Below are 18,710 nucleotides of genomic sequence, written 5' to 3'. Positions count from 1 at the left end.
TTTGTTCCCTAAATCTCACTTTGTTGACCTTCACAGTGGCAGCTGGCACATGTGAAGCAGGGCAAGGGAGCACTGCCGCGGTTCACAGCAGCTTCATCGGCATCCGACAACAAACCACAGTCAGGAACAAACAGCCAGGGAGGATCAGTAGCTGCTTGGCCACAGTCCCAGCAGCACCTGCCCCTGCTGAGCCCTTTTAGGGATATTCCCTAGAGTAAAATCCCCAGCAAAGTTTATTTCAGTTTACACACATGAGGCTGGGTGTTGTTCACTTCACTTTCTCTCTCCTCAGGAAAGGCATGAACTTTTCAGTGCCAGTTCCTCCATGCACTCTTAGCTACCAAATTCACCTGGCTGCAGCTCAAGCTCTTGCTTTTCAGTTAGCAAAATCTTTTTCAGCTGCTACTTGAGTGGGGACCCAGCTGTAGCTTATCTTCACAGAATCATACAATCATTTAGGTTGGAAAAGACTCTTATATTTAGAACTTTGAGTCTGACCATTATACACTTCTGAGGTAAGGGAATGTACGAAATACTGCTTTAAAACACCACTGTCAGAGCTGTTGTGGCAGATCTAGGGAAAAGATCTTTTTAAGAATGCCAGGAGATGATGAATATTCCTGGCACATGGACAGAGTCCCTTGGTCTCCCAGTTGCACCTTCCAAACATGAATTATTGATTTTTCCTCCTTGAATCAAAAGGTTTTACTATTCTCTTGGAAAAGTAATGTTGCCATGGTATCCCAGCACTTTAAAGCCAGACCAGAATTTATGTGACTTTTTCTGAAGATGAGGAAGGGGTTTGCCCCTTTTTACCAAGAACCACACCAACAAAGACCACATACAGTGTTCAGCAGCACTGGGAGTGCTGGGGCATATACACAGGTGCAAGCAATCCTCCAGCACATTTGAGAACCTGGTCAAAACAATGCTTGGGCTGAGTGCTGGAAGGAGCTGGAAGCAGCAGAGTCACCTGTACATTTAAATTATGTGTGGGAGCTAATACAAAGAAACTTAGGATGAAGTGTTGACTCATAATGACACTAATGCAAAACCTGCTCCTAAAAACAAACACTGTTCATTTTTGCTGGTCTTTCCGTGTCTTGACAAGAAACGAGAGAAACAGAGCATTTAGCTGATTCTTGTGCAAACAGAAAAGCTTTTATCCACCTCACATCTTTGCTGACAAGATGACAATGCATGCCCTTTCTTAAAATTTGATTTGAAAGTACTCAGCAGTTATGCCTGAAGATTTTTGTTTTTCATATATTTTTCATATACTTGTAGTTTTGTGGACCATTAATACACAGTTATATGGCTTCTAGTACTTTTCCTGCTCTTTCTCTCACATATTAGAACAATAAGCTAACCCTTTCTAACACATTCCTGAAATTCTGTTTAGTCTGATTTTCAAGAAGAAGGATTCTAACAAGGACACTGTTTTGCACTAGAATTTGGAAGACATAACAAGAAAAAGGGCAAAGAAGTCCCTGGAACAACTCCAAGGTGCAGACCCCAAGCGTGGGTTGCTGGGGCAACTGTTCTTTTATTGGATGTGTCTGCTAGATATCCTAATTAATTAACCTTATAAAATGTGTAGTAAATCAATCTACATGTGCACAGAGCCATATCTGTGCACCTGAAAGCTTTCAATCAAGATCTGCTTTTTATATTAGCACTCTTAATATTGTTTGGAAAGTTTTTGTCTTTGATTCTAGGCAACAGCAGTCACCAACCCATCACAGACACACGTGCTGCTTCCAGCCCCCAAAAGCCACATGCCTGGGGCTGCCTGCTCCTTCCTTCCCTCTAACACTGCCTCTCCCCTTGCCAGCAAGCTGGGCCCTGCAGATCTCAGAAAGCAGAACTCTCGCTTGGCTTTCTGGACATTTCTTCTTCTGAACCTAGACACAAACATTGAAGCTGCCACATGGTCTGCAGAGCACTGACTCACTGGAGCGTAAGATTTACTGCTGCCCAATAACAGAGTAACATTTCTACCAAAGTGAGCCCTTTAACAGAAATTTCATTAGGGAGAAAGGTCACCTCTCTAATTTCCCCTATAAATCCAATAGTGCCACAGACAAATCTATTTCTATATCTGAGGAATGGCATTATAACTTCACTTGAATGTCACAGCAACACACACTGTGAGGTAGTACAAACAATGCAGGTGAAAGCAAAAGAACTTCCTTTCATCCAAGGCAGTGATCTTCCCTAGTAACAATTTTTTTTTTTGTTCCCCTCTGCCATTTTATCACATGGTTTTGTACTGCTCAGCCTTAGTCGTAGAACTGTGGTGGTTTTATTTTGGAGATTCATGTGGGCAGAACAACCTCAGCAAAGTTAAAATAGATACATTGATTTGTTAGGGTGGGGAGTAGTGGCTGCCTCTGAATGTTTTCCTACTAGTGGCTTGTGCTGTCTTCTTGCCTGCCCCTTCTGCAGGATGGCAAACCCTGTAGAAGAGGAAAATAGTTTGTTTCTTATCAAGAACATGCTGTGCACAAAACTCACGCTGACAAAATTGTCTGTTACTCTGTTTGTTTAGTGACAGACTTAAATTTAAGGTGTTGCAGATCATTTCCTTTGGTAGCTCATGTGTGCACTAAAACTATCAGCTTTTATGTTTCTCTTGAAGTTTATAGGAGACAAAATATCTGTAGGAAGGTCTGTGTACACAGGCTTATCTGCAGCCTTGGTAACCCCTCACTCCCTTGCTCAGGACCTACCATGGCAATCACGGAACAGGCTGAGAGTAGCTGACTGAATTTCTTTCCTCTAAAGGTGCTCACTTCCCTTCTCAATATATTTAAAGCTTATTTCTAATTAGGACACATTACCATATCAGTGATGCTATTAATATCTGAGCTGTTCAAACCAATACTATTGTTAGGATTTCCCATTAGAGGAATGGAGGTAGCCAATCCCAACAATGCAGCCAAATCAAATCAATTGCAGACAAAGAAATAAAACTTTTATGTCCTGAGCCCTTATCCTTGCTCCTTGGTGCTGTTTTGGCCTAAGAAGTCAGCAAAACAAGACATCTTGGTCTGAATGCTTTGTGGCCTGTGAACAGCTCACACAGACAGCTCCCAGGTGATAGGGACAGGGCTGCTGCTGCCCATTGCTGCAAGGAACGCCTTCCTTCTCCTCTCATCCCTGCTGAGTGTGAGAGCTGCTGTTTAGCACAGGCATCTTAGAAAGCAATGATGCAGGCTGATTTACTGGAGAGCAAAGCTTCTTCATGCTGTTCACCCTCATTAGTTTTTATTTTAATCACATCTTGTTATGTTAGCCTGACAGTCCTCAAACTCCAGCTTAATTGAATTGGCTGAACTTAATAGTGACTTGCTGTTCACTGTATTTTCTTTCTGCTCCTATACATGGAGATAAACTTGGATTCCATCCTCATGTATGCAGTTCTTCCTCTCTCACACAGCTGTTGAGCATCCTTTCAGAAGGCTGTTAGATGCCAACTTAATGTTGGAAAGAAGTTATTTAGCAATTTTCCATAATGAGGGCACAGTCCCAAAGCTTCTATAAAAGCAGATAAATGTCATTTACTTGTCTACAAGTATGGCAAAGTGAAGCTCAAAAGGTGACAATGTTTAAGGTGTTTCTGGTCCAGCCTGCTCTGATGGGGCTTTCTCTAGTACAGCTGTTGAAGGGGGATGATATAATGTTGTGTAAAGCACTTTATCACAAAAATATTCTATTCTATTCTATTCTATTCTATTCTATTCTATTCTATTCTATTCTATTCTATTCTATTCTATTCTATTCTATTCTATCCTATCCTATCCTATCCTATCCTATCCTATCCTATCCTATCCTATCCTATCCTATCCTATATCTGGGATTGTTCATCAAGTTACATTCAGGCTTCAAAAAGGATTATGGACAGTGTATGCAGAATCTTGTCTTAGCTTGTCCTTGCTGTCAAACTGAGTCCAAAGTCTTCAGTGAAATGCTGTTCATCTGCAGGGGAAACCCTCCCCCAAGCATTAGAGAGCTAGGAGAGGAAACATATAAACCCCTCCTCCCAAGCACACTCTACCCCTCAGTGTTCAAAGCTCCTGTATATCTTTATTCTAATGTATATCAAGGTTTTTAACTAGAAACAATGCAGAAAGTTGTCACATAAATTAATTAGCCTTCTGAGAGACCTGCGTGGGTGCTTTTATGCAGTAGAAGCAAATTTACAATAGCTTATTGCTAATATAAGAGAAGTGATGATGTTTTCTGCTAACTTAGTTGCAACTAACATGGTACTGTATTAATTTACTTCTTAGCTTAGGATCTTTGTAAACTTAGTAGTAGTAGGCCAGAGCATATTAGCATTTAATTAAAAATAACACTAATATTTCTATATCTATCATATGAGGATATGAAAGGATAAAGCTAGCTCCCATACTTTGCAGCATCAGCTGCCAGAGATTTAGAGCTAGATTAGTTTGATGGATTAAGGTAATGAAAGAATATGTTACGATCTTGGGGATGGGTTGCCAAAAATAAGATCCTGGGGAACCACTATTTTTAGCCATTGTTCCCACACTAACCAGGTCCTGTGCCTGGAGCTACATGGTATAGATTTTGTTTCCTGGAGCACTTAACTGTTTTTCCCTAATACAGTTGGTTAATTTTTTTACTTTTTTTTTTTTTTTTTTTTTTTTTTAATATATATACAAGCACACAATATTTTCAATAACTTCAATGAGGCAATTAGCATCAGAAATAGAGAAAGCAATATACCCTGGGAATGTAATTGTCATGTAGCGCTTAAAAAATGGTGTTTTCAGAGAAGACATATGAATGGAAAATGGAATGAAAATTCTGCAGCCAGAGAGGGGAGACCAAGGTCGCTAAATTCGGGATGGATCCTGCAGGCTGTGTCCCCTGTGAGGGTGGTGTGGGGTAGAGGGTCAGGTTGGGACCTCTCAGACCTCTTACCTACCTTCAGGGCAGTTCTTCCGGCTCCTCCCATCCAGCCATTTCACCCACTGTGAAATGGCTGTGACTTTGTAGTTTCTGTTAGAGGAAAGTGGCAGCTGTTCACGTTCACCAAGGTGAAATTTCTGATGGCAGGCATTCGTCTTGGCATCAGTCCAGCCCAATTTCTTTATTCAACTTATTTGTTTTTAGTAAGAAAACCTACTAGTATCTTCATGCTACAACTGATGTCATGTCTAGGGGGAAGTTATGTACTGTACTTTGCACTGAGCTACTGCCCTACCACAGCTGCAATGTGAGCTCCCCTGCCTGAGATGCACCATCTGGAGTGGTCATCTGCTCCTCTGCTGAGCTAATTCACCTAAGTAACAGAAGAATGGCCCTGAACAGGCAGTAAACACAAACCAGTGTGACAGTAGGACAGTGGAGGAGCCAAGATGCCCTAGCAGCTGTAAGAGAAGGTACAAGTGGGGACAGGACCTTTTCAGTGGCAACTACTGAAGATCCACTCAGCCCCAACAATATTACAGGACCTTCACATCACTTTCTCTGCAGTGCTTGGCTGAAGTGGGGAGATGTTATTCTCTTCTCCTGACAGGGAAGATAGAGCTTCCCATGAGCTGAAGGAGCCATCCTTTCAGTTTGCTCTGTGGTAGAAATTTTTGAAGGCACGTGAACCTGTTTGTGGCTGGCCCTAGGGCTACTTAGTAAACACCTAGCTGTCAGCATGTGGCACTGTGTTCAAAGCCAGACAGAAAAAAACACCCTATCTATGTATGTAGGCACTCAGAGAGCTGTCAGAACACATTAATCTTCATTTGTTGCTTGCCTAGATATTACGTTTTCAGGCCCTCTTGGAAGACTGTCATGAATTTAAAAGGAAAAAACCAAACAACCCACAGAGTTCAATTATCATGTTGCCCTTCTCTCTTGCTTGTGGGAATGGGCTTTGTGAGTGAAAGCTGAGAGATAGTCAATAGCAAGGAAACCCTGCAGAGAAAATAGTGTGCACCCCTCAAGAGTGTGTGGGGCACAGCCCCAAGGCAGCTGTGCTGACTGGCAAGTCAAGTACTCAGAGAATGCTCTGGTAGCCTTTGGTGGCCAGGTGACTGTGTCAGCCACTTCTTCTATCGACACTCCAGCAAACTGTCTCCAAATGAACCACCAGCCACATTTACAGCCCTTCACAGATGAGCATAACAGATTATTTGAATTTGAATTGTGGATGTTTTTCAGGTCAGAAGCATTCTGGTTTTTTGTTCTATTTCTTGCTTTGCATTTAAAACAACTTGTTTTGTGCTTTGCTTGGTATAATACCAACTATCACAAGATGAAGCCTGTTCTCACCTGTCTGACAGATTGTTCATTCAAAGTGCAGAATTCTCTAAGTTTGGAGACTCACCTGCTGCTGGGTGTACTGAGTCTGGCTGGGTGCTGTGCTTTGGACTGGGGACTAAAGAAGCTGATAACTCACCAGTAGTGGCTACTGCTAAACTGTCTGCACAGTGCCAAGGTCTCTTCCCTTTCTCATTCTGTCCCCACAGCTGGGAGTGGGCAAGAAGCTGGGAGACCCACAGCTGGGACAGCTGGCCCTTCCTGGACAAAGGATATCCCATACTTATTGTGTCATGCCTGGCAGCAAAAGCTCAGGGAAGAGGTGTAAGGGAATAACTGTGGTGACAAGTAACCATCATGCATGTTGAGGTCTTGCTTTCTAGGAAGTGTCTAAATGTCTACCTGCGAATGGAAATAGTGAATTAATCCTTATTTTGCTTTGTTTTCACACACAGATTTTGCTTTCCCTATAAAACTGATTTTAGCTCGATCCACAAATTTGTTGGCTGCAGATGACCCAGCACAATAGATCAAGAAAAATCTGAGCTAAATTGGGTGGGACTAATGAATCAGACTTAGTGGATAATAAATCTTTTCTTCCTTTTAGGAAAATACTTTGGGTGTGCCTTTAGACAAACACTAAATTGAACATAGACTATAAACACTATAGCAGTGAGTCACTCAGAGAAGGCTCTGGGTTAGAGATAAAAGAGATTGACCACTGAAAATATTTAACTCATCTGCACTGTACCATGTGCTTGTTGGTTTCAGCTTTTACCTCCTTCCAATAACAAGTCTTTGAGGCGTCTTTAATTTGTCTTTATTCTTCAGTCAAACAATATCATCACTGAATCGAAGAACGAGGTTACTGGTTGAAATACAAGTGCAATGTGAGACAAATATGGAAGATAACACTTTGCAAATAAATTAATACAGAATAATTGTCTTTGCATAGTTCCGAAGTGAAAAGTAGGAGGCAGCAGTGCGCACGTGCTGTGAACTGACACACACCACCACAAAAACCCAAGTTCTGAGGCGAACTCTTGCAGCTGCAAAGAAAACAAACCAAACCAAAAATACCCCAAACCTTAGAGAGCACTAACTATTAAAAACCAGGCAGAAAGGGAACTAATAAGCATTTTTATCTTTTTCTTTTTTTTTTTTTTTTTTTCCTTAACAGACCATGCTGCAGAAAGAGTGTTTCCTCCACAGACAGAGATGCTTTTAGATAATCTGCCTTGGCATCCCATAGCCTGTCATACCCGACTGTGATGCTCCTTTGTTGCTGCCCATCTGAAGGCCTATTACGTTCTGTCCCTGCCGAAGCTGCTCTTCTGAAAATCCTCGTCGATTCTGCTGTGCTTTCCTGTCCAGATACACACACAAAAAAGCAACATACATACATCAAACATAATTCTGTGTATGATCATGAAATCACACAGGGATTGTGATCATGAAAATCAATCTGAAATTGGCTCATATCTCTTGTAATGCAATAAGTCATTTGCACCATCCCATATGCTGGACAATACTGGCTGGGCTAATTGCTTTCCTGCATGTACAAGTAATGCCCTAGTCAGACCTATAGCACTTTAGACTTTCACCGTCCCAGTTATTCCAGAACCCCAAGAGACTTCCCCAGAAGCTGTGAAAGGTAAACTATGTATGCAGTGTTGTATATAAAACACAAAATAGAACCCTATTTAGTGTTTTATATACAATCTGTGTTGAACCCTGTAGCTCTTAACAGCTGTAGTCCATGGGATCTGATCCATGAGACACTTACCTGTGCTGTACTACAAGTTGATACCCATCTAGAGCAACATAAAGACTGGTATAATTTAACTCAGTAGAGTAAATAAAAGCTGAGTGTATCCAGAGCAGCAGTGGGTCAGAGAAGGAACATTTTTGCAGAGTTTACATTGGTTGTCTGCAGAACAGAACGTTCGCTTTGTTGCCATTTCCAGATCTCTCACCTCCTAAGCAATAGACTTTGCCCTTTGCACCTGTGTCTTAACTGTATGATAGTCCTTTATCTTCTGTCAAAACATACTGATCACTTTTGTTCAGTGTCCCTGGTTTCAAAAGCCCTTTAGATCAATGAACCTTTGTTGGAGCATAAAAGAAGCCTTTTTCTCCCTGAAAACAGCACTGAAGGCCAAAGTGGCAGCTAAGAAGAAGGACAAAAGCTTTCACTCTGCTGCCTCGCAAGAAACTGTTCATCTTGGATTCATCTTTCATTTCTCCTAGGTGGGGAAAACAAGCAATTCCTGATGGAGAAGGATCAGTCTGTTGCTATCAAATGAGCCATATGAATCAGCAGTCCCACACTGAGGGAGGCTTTCCATCTATCAGACCCTACTCCCACCCTATTTCCCTGCTGTGTCTGTCCTGTGATCAGGTTACAGGTTACAATGCAATATGGCATTGAGTTACAGTCCCCTTTTCTTCCCCACCCCTCCACTACATGAGAATACTAGATTAGGTACCTGCTGAGATTGAGAACCATCAACACCATCCTCTGTGTGAGGGTCAGATCCTGCACTGTGCTGAGAACCCTGGCTCAAGTCTGAAAAAGCACTTAAACTCTCAGCTGGGCTCAGGGTGTTCAGGACATTGCAGGAGATGAACTAACGTCCTCATGAAAGCTCAGCAGAGCAGAAGGGGGAGAAAGATCCACAGGACACCAGGACTGACCAGTCATTTTTCAGAATGAGTCCTTAACTGGTGAAGTATGGACTAGTAAGAAGGTTTACAGAGGCCCACCACAGGCTCTCAGATCCCACAGCTTGTGCCAGAAAGCTCCTTGTTTTGGGGGAGGCACACAGACCTCTGGTGCCTCAGAAAGCATGCCCCTCTCATCACTGCTTAATTTCTTTTCCAGAATACTTACACAGCAGTAAACTACTGCCAGGATCTCCACAAGAGGATGTTTTTAGAACAACTCCTATTACCTAATTGAATCTCAGGTTCCCTGTGTCTGCCTCTATTTCAATGAAAACAACTAGGAAAACTAACATAGGAAAGCATTCTGGTTTTTTTTCGCTTTCTTCCAAGAATTTTTTGCTATGTTGATGAGTACTTCCAGAGAAAAGCAAAATGTAATTAAACAGGGGAAAAAAATGAGAACTGCAAAGAAGAAATAAAAGGAGAGACTAAAGGATAGCCTAGATATGCTACTAAAAGTTGATTATATATATAGCTTGGATCATATAGTGTTGTTCTTACCATCATAAGCCCCACATCTAGTATATGATGATCTTACAGATAACATGTACAATATTTGTTTTTAGGTGGGTGGAAATGTCCTTAACTAAGAAAAGAGGTGAAGTCAAGTCTCACACCATGTCAAGTTCTGTTTGGCCTGTCTGGTATCATTCTTCCTTAAAACTGAGCCTACCAGAGCTGTCAAATTTTTGTGCCAGCTTTACACCAGTGCTTGTGTTTGCCAAGCCACAGGATAACAAATAGCTATGGATCCATGCCCTTGCTAGGGCATGCAAGGAAGGGGGAATCAGTCTGATGGCGCTGGGTATGTGAGACACTGGCAATGGAAAGTTAAATGGCTTAGCTCAAGTGTGGCATTATCCTAATCACTGTAGATCCCTGCACAGATACTCTTGTGCCGGTTGATATTGGTCTCTCAATTTAACTTAAGGCGATTAAGAATCAGCCTGAAAGCCCTGAATTATGAGTAACACTGGGTGGCAGTGAGGGGGTTTAGTCTGCCCAAAGGGATAGGGAAGCTACTCAGAAAACAGCTCCTGACTGGCAACATGCCATAACACCAGCTTTCCTTAAGGCAGAGACTTATAATGACATGGTATTTCACAGGGGCTGCAATAGATATGGGTTGGCTCTCCAAGCAGTACAGGCTGGACAGACAGCGAGAAGGGAGGTGATCACATCTTCATCCATGCCAAGAAAAACTGTTCCCACCCACAATTAAGAGTCCAGATGAAAATTAATTTTTCAATGTGGGACTTTGTTTTAGTTACATAAAACAAATAAGTCTGTCTGGGTCATAGTGATTTCATGTCTGGTTTATATTAAAGAATGTAACCGGATTTGAAATCAATTTTAAACCTAATTATATTCCATAAATATAAATCTATTTATGCAGTGTATTAAGTTAATGTAATCTGATTTCATAAAAACAATGCATAGGAGTTTGCATTTATGCACCTAAAATTCAAAGCAGTCAGCACTCTTTTTGCTAACCTGCCTCTGACATTTCTGTGTAAGAGACACTCTTGGATGGCAGAAACTCATATCAATAATATGCCTGTGGGACAGGAGAGTAACTGTGGGAGGATTTCCTTTTCTTCCTGTCCCTGCTTTACAGCCTCCCTAGCCAAAACAAATGGAATTTCAGAACAAATGAAAAGCTTTGCCAGGACAGAGAATTCTTCACAGATAGGTGCTGCTCCCCAAGAAAAAAGAAGCCTAGGAAATGAAATAATTTTGGGTTTGATGAAAAAATAAAGATACTTCATGCCTTCTCTTTGCTCAGTAAAGGGGTCACTACTTGGGGATTCACAGACATCCTTAAAAGCCTTGTCTTCATTAGTCTTTCTGTCTGCTATGTGATGTGAGAGAGCAAATCTGATGACAAATGTACGCTTTTCCTGCTTCCCTTCTCTAGCCTCCAGAGAGAGAAACCTCCCAATTACAAGGAAACTTGGGAAATAGTCTTCCTTTCCTTTCCCAATAAATTTTCCAAAAGCCTAAAGGCAGATGATATTACCAGCTTCCCAGGGGAGACAGCTCTGAGCAGCTGAGCTCTGAACTTTACCTGTGGAACCAGGATGGATCTCCTTTGTAGCAGCCGTCATCCTTGGTGACTGCCAAACTGCCCAAAGCCATTAAGGTTCTCTGCACTGCTGCCATGTCCTTCCCTAGAAAGGCAGATAGTGAAATTATCATAGGAAATCCTTGCACAACAAATAGCTTGGTCCACTGAAAAACAGTTTTATCTGATGTATTAAGTAACTCCCTCGGTCCCTGAAGATGTGTATTAATAGAATTATAAATGCTATTTTACCGTTGCTGAAATGAAAGTACTGACGTGCAAGAGCTTATTAAAAGTCAACAAAGGGGTAGAGTTAAAGCAAAACTTAATTTTTCAGACATTTCTAGGCTTCCAGGGTTTTTGATTATTTTAATGCCTTCCTCCATACCATTTTAAGTCTATAGAATCCCTTTGGCAAAATTTCCTCTTAGGGAGAGATTACTTTGGTATACAAATAATGGTAATATACTCAGTAAAATGTGGCTGAAGGAGAATAGTGTGTTAAATAACAGTGCTGTGTCTCAGTTTATTCAGAGTAAGTTTGATCCCTTTGCTAACAGAGCTCACAGCAATTCTGGGAGCTTCTGTGCAGATAAATTCTATCAGTCCTTCCCAAATTAACCATCAAAGCACCTCCCTAAACCTTCTGACTTGCTATGATGCTATTTGGTTTAATATCTTTAATTTCTCCAATTTGGTCCACTATTTTCCCACATTCTCCCTATGCTATCTTACTTCATTCATCAGTACAAAAAGTCAGGGCTTGTCTCATCTTTAGCCAGATAAAAGTTACATAACTCATTACCCAATCCAGACATGCTTTGGAATACTTTCTAGCAAAAATAAGTTGCAGCAGGTATTTCCAATTGCGTGAGGTGGTAAGTTACTGGAAATCTGCCTTTTGTTTTTCCCTTATGAAATCCTTCCATAAGCATTTCTATGACTTCCTTCCCCTCTTTCATTCCAGTTCTTCCTAACATAATGTATCTAGTTAACAGATCTGATTCTGGTTCTTCAAATGTGAAAAGAAGCAATTCAGAAAAAAAGAGACACTAGAGACAAAATACCTCCAGTGCACCAATATTATTGAACATCGCTGTAGAGGAGCTGGAGTGTAGAGGGAAGGGAGCAGTGCACACTCAGTGTTTATGCAGTGCATCACTCTGATTACAGGCAGATCCAGGGCTCTGTACCACAGCGGCTGAAGTGAGGACAGCACACTAAAACTGAAAACATCTATCAGCTTCCAACTGGGGCCATCATATAGCCTACTAAAATTTATAAAAATCCTATCTGCAGGTGGACCACTTGCTCAGAAAATAAATGGTCAGCCCTCCAGAACTGATGTATTTTTTATGCATTTAAGGCAAACTGCATCAAGCGCTCCTTGCTCAGGAGGGCGGCTGCAGAGCTGACATCCCACACGCACGTCCACAGGCACACAGAGAGGAGCATGAGGCAGGAACCCTCAGAGCTCCCCAGAGCAGCAGATGTACCATATGCCTCAACAGATGCCACATACAACGTCCTTGGGATGCCTCCCATAGAACAGGAGTGCAGTGACTGCCTGGGATGAAAAGAGACGCGGAGAAGGATTTAAAAGTGAATCAGCTGAATAATGACGGCAAGCGAAGAAAAAAAGCGAAAGGAACAAAAGACAGGCAGTGAAATATGATGATCAGCCTTGCAGGGCCATCTGGCAGCCCCCCCACGCTCTGTGCTCAGCTCTGCTTTATTTGTCAGTGACGAGTGGGAGATGCTGCAGGGGGAAAACTGAGTGAGTGGGAGCTGAATGACACGTGACAAAACAGAGCCACGGCTCTGCTCTGCAGACTCCTTGCTGCATATGAGGAGTGCTGTGGGCGAGGAAAGACCTCAATCCAAGTGGTCTTGTGTCACTTGCCCTCTTCCAGCAAAGGAGACAAAGGGCTCGATGGTCAGTATTTAAAAAAAACCAAACCCTCCCCCCAAAAAAAACCAAACAAAAAGCCAAACAAAACCCACAAGAAAAAACAAACCAACCAACCAACAAACAAACAAACAAACAAAACCCCAAAACCCCAAAATAATAACAACAATAACAAAAAGAACAAAGCAAAATCAAAAAAACAGGGAAAGTTTTAAATTTCCAGTGCAGTCACCTGACAGAAGGGATCATACACTCTCCCTGAAACTGGGTTTGATTCTGGTCAAACTGCAGCAAATTGTCATCAGTGCCTTCCCTCAGCTCCAGTTCTTGTTTATTTACAGCCATGTGGGCTGCCCACCTGGCCCACAGCTCCAGCCTCTCTGCAGGGACCCACGCTGATGACACTCCTGCATCTCAGTGTCCTCTGCAGTGTGCTTTCAATAGCACAGCATTGTAGAGGAACTTGGCACTGTTCTTAAAACAAGGAGGAAGGGTTCTCTGCTCACTTCTTGTGCTAAGCCTTTCTCTTTAGGGGAAACCTATCTGGAATGACCTCCTCTCCAGGTCCAGAAAGGAGAAGGTTCAAACACAAAGATGGAGAATTGCTCTGCAGAGTACTCCAGAAATGCTTTTTTGTTAATGTTGAACAAATACCCAGTGGGGCACATGCCTCTTGCCTGCCTGGAAATACATCAAGGAGGGATCAGTACAAGGCAGCAAACATGTCTTGGGTGTGGATCAGGGAAAGCTGCTCAGCACAGAACATTTACGTAAGAAGGCACCAAAAGAGAGATGATACTTCCCCTGGATCAAGAAGCCACAGAGATGAGGAAAAATGCAACAGATGGACCGTGTGAGTTTGAAACAGTCAACAGTAGATCATATCCTAAAACATTTTCATTAATCATTGCTAAAAATTTCAAAGCAAATGCTCACAGAAAACAATTAATGCCAGGAGAAAGCTGTTTCTCAGTCACACTTTTTTCTTTCCCTATAAACATACTTTGACATCTCTCTTTCTAAAGAAATTATGCTGTGAAGTGCAGTGTAGGGCTGTAATTATGAAATAGTGAATGAGAGACTGTCCTTTCTGCCCAGCTAATGCATCCCTGTTCAGACAATTCAGCCCTGAAGCAGCACAGATGCCAGAGGTCAGAGTTATGGTGAGACACAAAGAGCTCTCACTGCTGGAGAGACATACAGTTTCATCCCAGCACTGAAATGAGCAGCAAGAATGATGAAAAAGGAGTGGGAAAGTGAGGAGTCACAGATGAGCTTTGGGAAGTCTTAAAATAACAGTGAAGAAAAGCCTTGTATGTCTTCTTCCTAGGTAGCAAGTTGTGTTTTGACTTCCTGTCCTCTAGAAGTTACTATCTTTTCACCTTATGTCTGTTGAGAAAAGGGGATGAGTGAAAGGAGATTAGGAGACAGCCACTAGCATTAAGAGCATTTTGTCTTCCAAGCAAGTCCTTTTCCTCATAAGGATCAATGTACCATATTTTCATATGCGTGGTGGGAAGCCATTGCAAAAGACTGCAAAGAACAATGTCTGAAATGAGCGATTATCATCCCTTACAAGACAGATAGAGCTTTTCTCTCAGTAGCCTGCTAGGCTGAAGGGTAGGAGGGTGCTACTTCAGGAAAGTGGAAATCCCTTCATTTAAGACATGTAAAGACAAATTGTATAAAACGTTAAAGACTGAACTGGAAGAAACAATCCTGCCTTTGTGCCAAAGGTATGGTCAAGCAAATCTGGCACTCTGAGACATCTACAGATCACAATAACTCCAGCTGTCACTATGTCCTTTTCCCTCTAACCCATTCCTGAAGAGCTGCCTAGTCTTTCATTTTTCCAGCTGTCCTTCAGAGGAGTGATCTCTTCCACATATATCCTGACTGCCTGTGAAAACACACCCCACTTTTTTTCTCTCAATGTGCACTCCTACACAAACTATACTGGCCAGCTTTCTCAGTGGATTGTTTTCCTCTTTCCAGTGTTTGATTCTCCTGGAAGATTTTTGACCCTTTCATATGTGCCTTTCACTATCCTGCAGCTGTCTTTGCTCTGAGTGCTCAGCCAAAGCATTGCATCACCTTGTCCAGGGAGATGCAGGATATACAGTGTTTTTGGTTAGAGCACCAGGATGGGATGTACCACCACAAAAGTGGGAAAAACCAGCCCCATGAATGCACAAATGACTCAGCTCTTCAGCAACTAGAACAGGCAGTTTCTATTTCGAGCATGGGATGGAGACAGACTTCACCTGTCTTACTTTAAAACCACAGAAGCACCCTGAGATTTTTTTGCTGTTGCCATAGTGACCTCTCCTAAAAGACTGTCTCCTTAGAGAGAGAAGCTCAGCTAACATGGCATTAAGCAGTGAGTTTTGTTTCTCACTAGTCATAAATGAATCTTCATAAGCTTCACAGAGGCATATATGCTCCTGGGAATACATTTCTTAGCTCCAATTTAAGCTTTGCTTATAATCTGAAAACTGCAATAAAATTTTGTCATCAGAAAATCAGGGTTTTACATGTTCTTATTAGGAGCTATTTACTTTGAAATAACTAGCAGAGAGAACAGTTGTTTTATTACATCTGTGAATTTCTATCAGAATGATGGGGTTTTGGATAACACATGAGCTTGGAAAGGTTCTGTTATGCCCTCAGGGTAATATAAATCCCTCAGAGGAAATAATGCAGCACTGAAAGAACATGGTAATGAGGTAAGGCAAACAGAAACAAAAGATAATTACATTATAGAATATGCCTAGACAAAATGCACATCAAAGCAAAGTAAAATGAAGACTGTAAACTGACTTTCAGTTTATTATTTTTACCTTCCCATAAATCCACTGTCTGGAAAATATCTGTTGTTCTTACTCCGTAGATTTCAGCAGCTTTTAAGAACTGAGATATTTGTTCCATCTGCTTGAAAGCCATTTTTGATTCAGAGATCTTTGCAATAGGCTCATTTCCCTTTGGATGCAAACTGTTTATTAACTTGCATAACAGCTGAGAGATAAAGAGAGAAACAGAATTAGAAAGCAGGCACCAAACTAAAAGGCAATTTCTGCACATAAAATGATGCTCCATAATGCTTTTGACCTGGCATTTCCTGTCAGGGACACAATTTCTTCAGTTAAAAACAAAAAAGTGATTTGATAATAATCAAAGTATATTAGAAAAGCATTAAAGCTTTCATTAACTGAGGCAAAAGCCTAACCATATAAATCCTAATCTTCTAGAAACAACAAAGCAATCACTGGTAGGGGTTATATAACAACTGACAGAGAAGAAGCCTCATGCCCAAGCCAAAAAATAAGCAATGTCAATGGAAATGTTGTTAAAGTCACTTTGGCAGAGATTCAATGATTAGCATAGTCTTACAGCCACTGCAAACAGCAACATCTGCCTGTTGTTCAATAAACCAATGGAATACAATTTTATTTATACAGTTTTAGCTGCAGAATTATTCCCAAGAAGACACTTATGACACAATCCTATCCTTCAAATTTGCTATATCTTTTCCCCTTTCCTTGTCAACTCTGCTTATTTCTTTAAGATAAAAGTATACATCTCATTTTAAAAAAATCTCATTTAACTGCATGAAAAAAATGCTGAAGGAATGAGTCATACTTATATATAAAACATGCATGACTCATAAGAATCATAAATATTGTACTGATCTCAGTGCACTAGTAGGATAATTCATCTTCTGAGATTAAGACTCTTGGTCAAAATGAAAAAGATCCAATGCTAAAACATATATTTCTGCACTGACCATGAGTTCTGACCAATTTGTCTAAATGAAGACAGAACACAGGGGCAACTGTGCATATAAAAACATGAAAGTGTGCAGTTGGACAAAACACTTACCGTTCCATCCATCAACCAGGTCTGAAAATGTTGCCTTCCAGGAGGTGGGTGCTCTATCTGTTCTCCACACTGTACAATAATCCAGTTCACCAGCCTAGACTCTAATTCCGGGTCGTATTTCTGTTCAATCTTTTCCTGAACTTCTCGGCTTAAGCCATAGCTTGGTCCTCTGTTAGCCATCTCTGGAAACAAGGGAGAACTTATTTAGTGGGCAGAGTCCTAGTCTACACCTTTGAAGTATGCAACAACAGGAAAATTAAAGGATAAAAGAATGAGAAGCCTGCCCTAAATGTTAGAGAGTTGAACAGATGTTCATCAACACTGAAAGTAACTGTATGGCACCGGGTTATAGCTCCACAGAACAGGGAGGGATCAGTGAAGGAATATCCTTTTCAAAAAGCACAAATCAGCTACAACATCTTTTTTAAAAGGAAGGAAAAAACAGCAGTCGCCTCTGCCCAACCACAAAAACAGAAGAAAAGCAAGATTTAAAACACAGTAGGTTTGAAAGAGAGGCTTCTGCTATGTTTACAGAGAATACAATAGGGTTGTCAGATCAACATTACAGCTGCCTGCAAATCCAAAAGCACTTTAAAATTGCCTACCTAATTCTTGCTAATAAGAAGAAGGTTGTGCATGGGAGCTCGAGCAATCCGATTAAAGATGCAGTCAGAGTCTTCCTCAGCAGAGAAGCAAGGATGGAAATCCAGAGATCAGCACGCTGAAAAGCGAAGATGAATTTAAGAGACGAAGGCTGCCACAAAGCCCTGCTGCTGCAGCAGCATCGTGGTTTGAAGAACACTGTATTGATTTGATTTTCCTCACATGTGAGGAGGGTCAGAGCAGGGGCGTTGCTAAGAGCCATTAAAGAGACCTGCCTCCTCAGTCACAGCCCAGGGATCCTGTTTATCTCGCCCATCTGTGGTCTGTTTTCATGCATCCTTCCTCAGCCTTTCGCTGCTCACCCCACCAGCTCAGATTTACTCCACCTAGTCTGCATCAACCCAAACTGCAGCAAGCATCCTGCTGACAAACAGGCAGAAACACAAATAGAGGGACTCTGTTAAATGAAAGTGACAGAAATTACCACACATCTAGTTTATTTTTAATCATAAGCCAGAAACAAATCTTTTTTCTCCCTGTTCTGCATCTCAATGATAACAGGCTAAGAGTGTGACAAATAATTTCTTCTCTTCCCAGTTCAAATGCTGATAAAAAGTTGGAACAAGGGGACAATAGGATGAAAAGTGAAGGAAGAGAAGGCAGGTAGTAGAATATTATTATCACCCTCTCATCAGTATATATTAGGCTATCAAACAGTGGAATGGTGTCCTGAAAAACAACTCAAACCACTGAAACCAAGGGGAAATTACTGAAAACTAGCAAACCTACGATAAAGCACATACTTTCTGCTGGTATGAGTCAGCTAACCTCCAGTGATAGGAAGGGAGCTATGCCCATGTACAGTGTTTAAATTTTGATTATACCACTCATACAATGTGGAAGGGGAGAGAAGAGTCAAGACGAGACTTTTCTTGCAGTATGATTTAATCCTATAATAAATAAAATCACTTTGCTTCTTTCTGAGTTACACAAGACTTCGTCAAAAATCTTTCATTCATGTTGCATTATCCACTCTGGTATGAAATAGTTTCCTTTTGGCAAATGATTAGTGTTCAGCTTGATATGCAAGAAGGTTGATAAACTCCAGGTGGATACACAATGAACTTGGCCAACAAAAGTCCTTCTGCTGCATTCAGAAAGGAAAAAAAAAAAAGGGGGGAAAGCAATACAGTTCCTTGTATATCTGTTTCATAATTCATCCATTACTTTCTCATTTTA

General features: G+C 41.3%; 1 protein-coding gene across 1 annotated transcript; it reads right to left on the bottom strand.

Annotated features, from left to right (window-relative positions):
- Nucleotides 1–7,097: 7,097 nt before the first annotated feature.
- On the bottom strand, nucleotides 7,098–17,846 carry TAGLN3 (transgelin 3). The gene is made up of 5 exons (XM_083884731.1): nucleotides 17,474–17,846; nucleotides 16,869–17,050; nucleotides 15,830–16,004; nucleotides 11,084–11,186; nucleotides 7,098–7,654 (listed from the first exon to the last, which is right to left on the bottom strand). The coding sequence occupies exons 2-5, from the start codon at nucleotides 17,046–17,048 to the stop codon at nucleotides 7,513–7,515; spliced, it is 600 nt and encodes a 199-aa protein (XP_083740857.1). The 5' UTR covers nucleotides 17,049–17,050; nucleotides 17,474–17,846; the 3' UTR covers nucleotides 7,098–7,512.
- Between the last annotated feature and the right edge of the window lie 864 nt (nucleotides 17,847–18,710).

Source organism: Zosterops lateralis (genome assembly GCF_965231275.1).
Source record: "Zosterops lateralis genome assembly, chromosome: 2".
In the NCBI taxonomy this organism is placed as follows: Eukaryota; Metazoa; Chordata; class Aves; order Passeriformes; family Zosteropidae; genus Zosterops; species Zosterops lateralis.
This window is presented reverse-complemented; position numbering and strand designations above follow the sequence as displayed.

What these genes read in the sequence shown, in the direction of transcription:
- TAGLN3 (XM_083884731.1), bottom strand. Translation starts at nt 17,048, where the DNA reads ATGGCTAACAGAGGACCAAGCTATGGCTTAAGCCGAGAAGTTCAGGAA. An exon ending in GACAGTGGATTTATGGGAAG is followed by an intron (nt 11,187 to 15,829) that starts GTAAAAATAATA and finishes CTGCCTTTCTAG; the next exon opens with GGAAGGACATGGCAGCAGTG. An exon ending in GATCCATCCTGGTTCCACAG is followed by an intron (nt 7,655 to 11,083) that starts GTAAAGTTCAGA and finishes GTATCTGGACAG; the next exon opens with GAAAGCACAGCAGAATCGAC.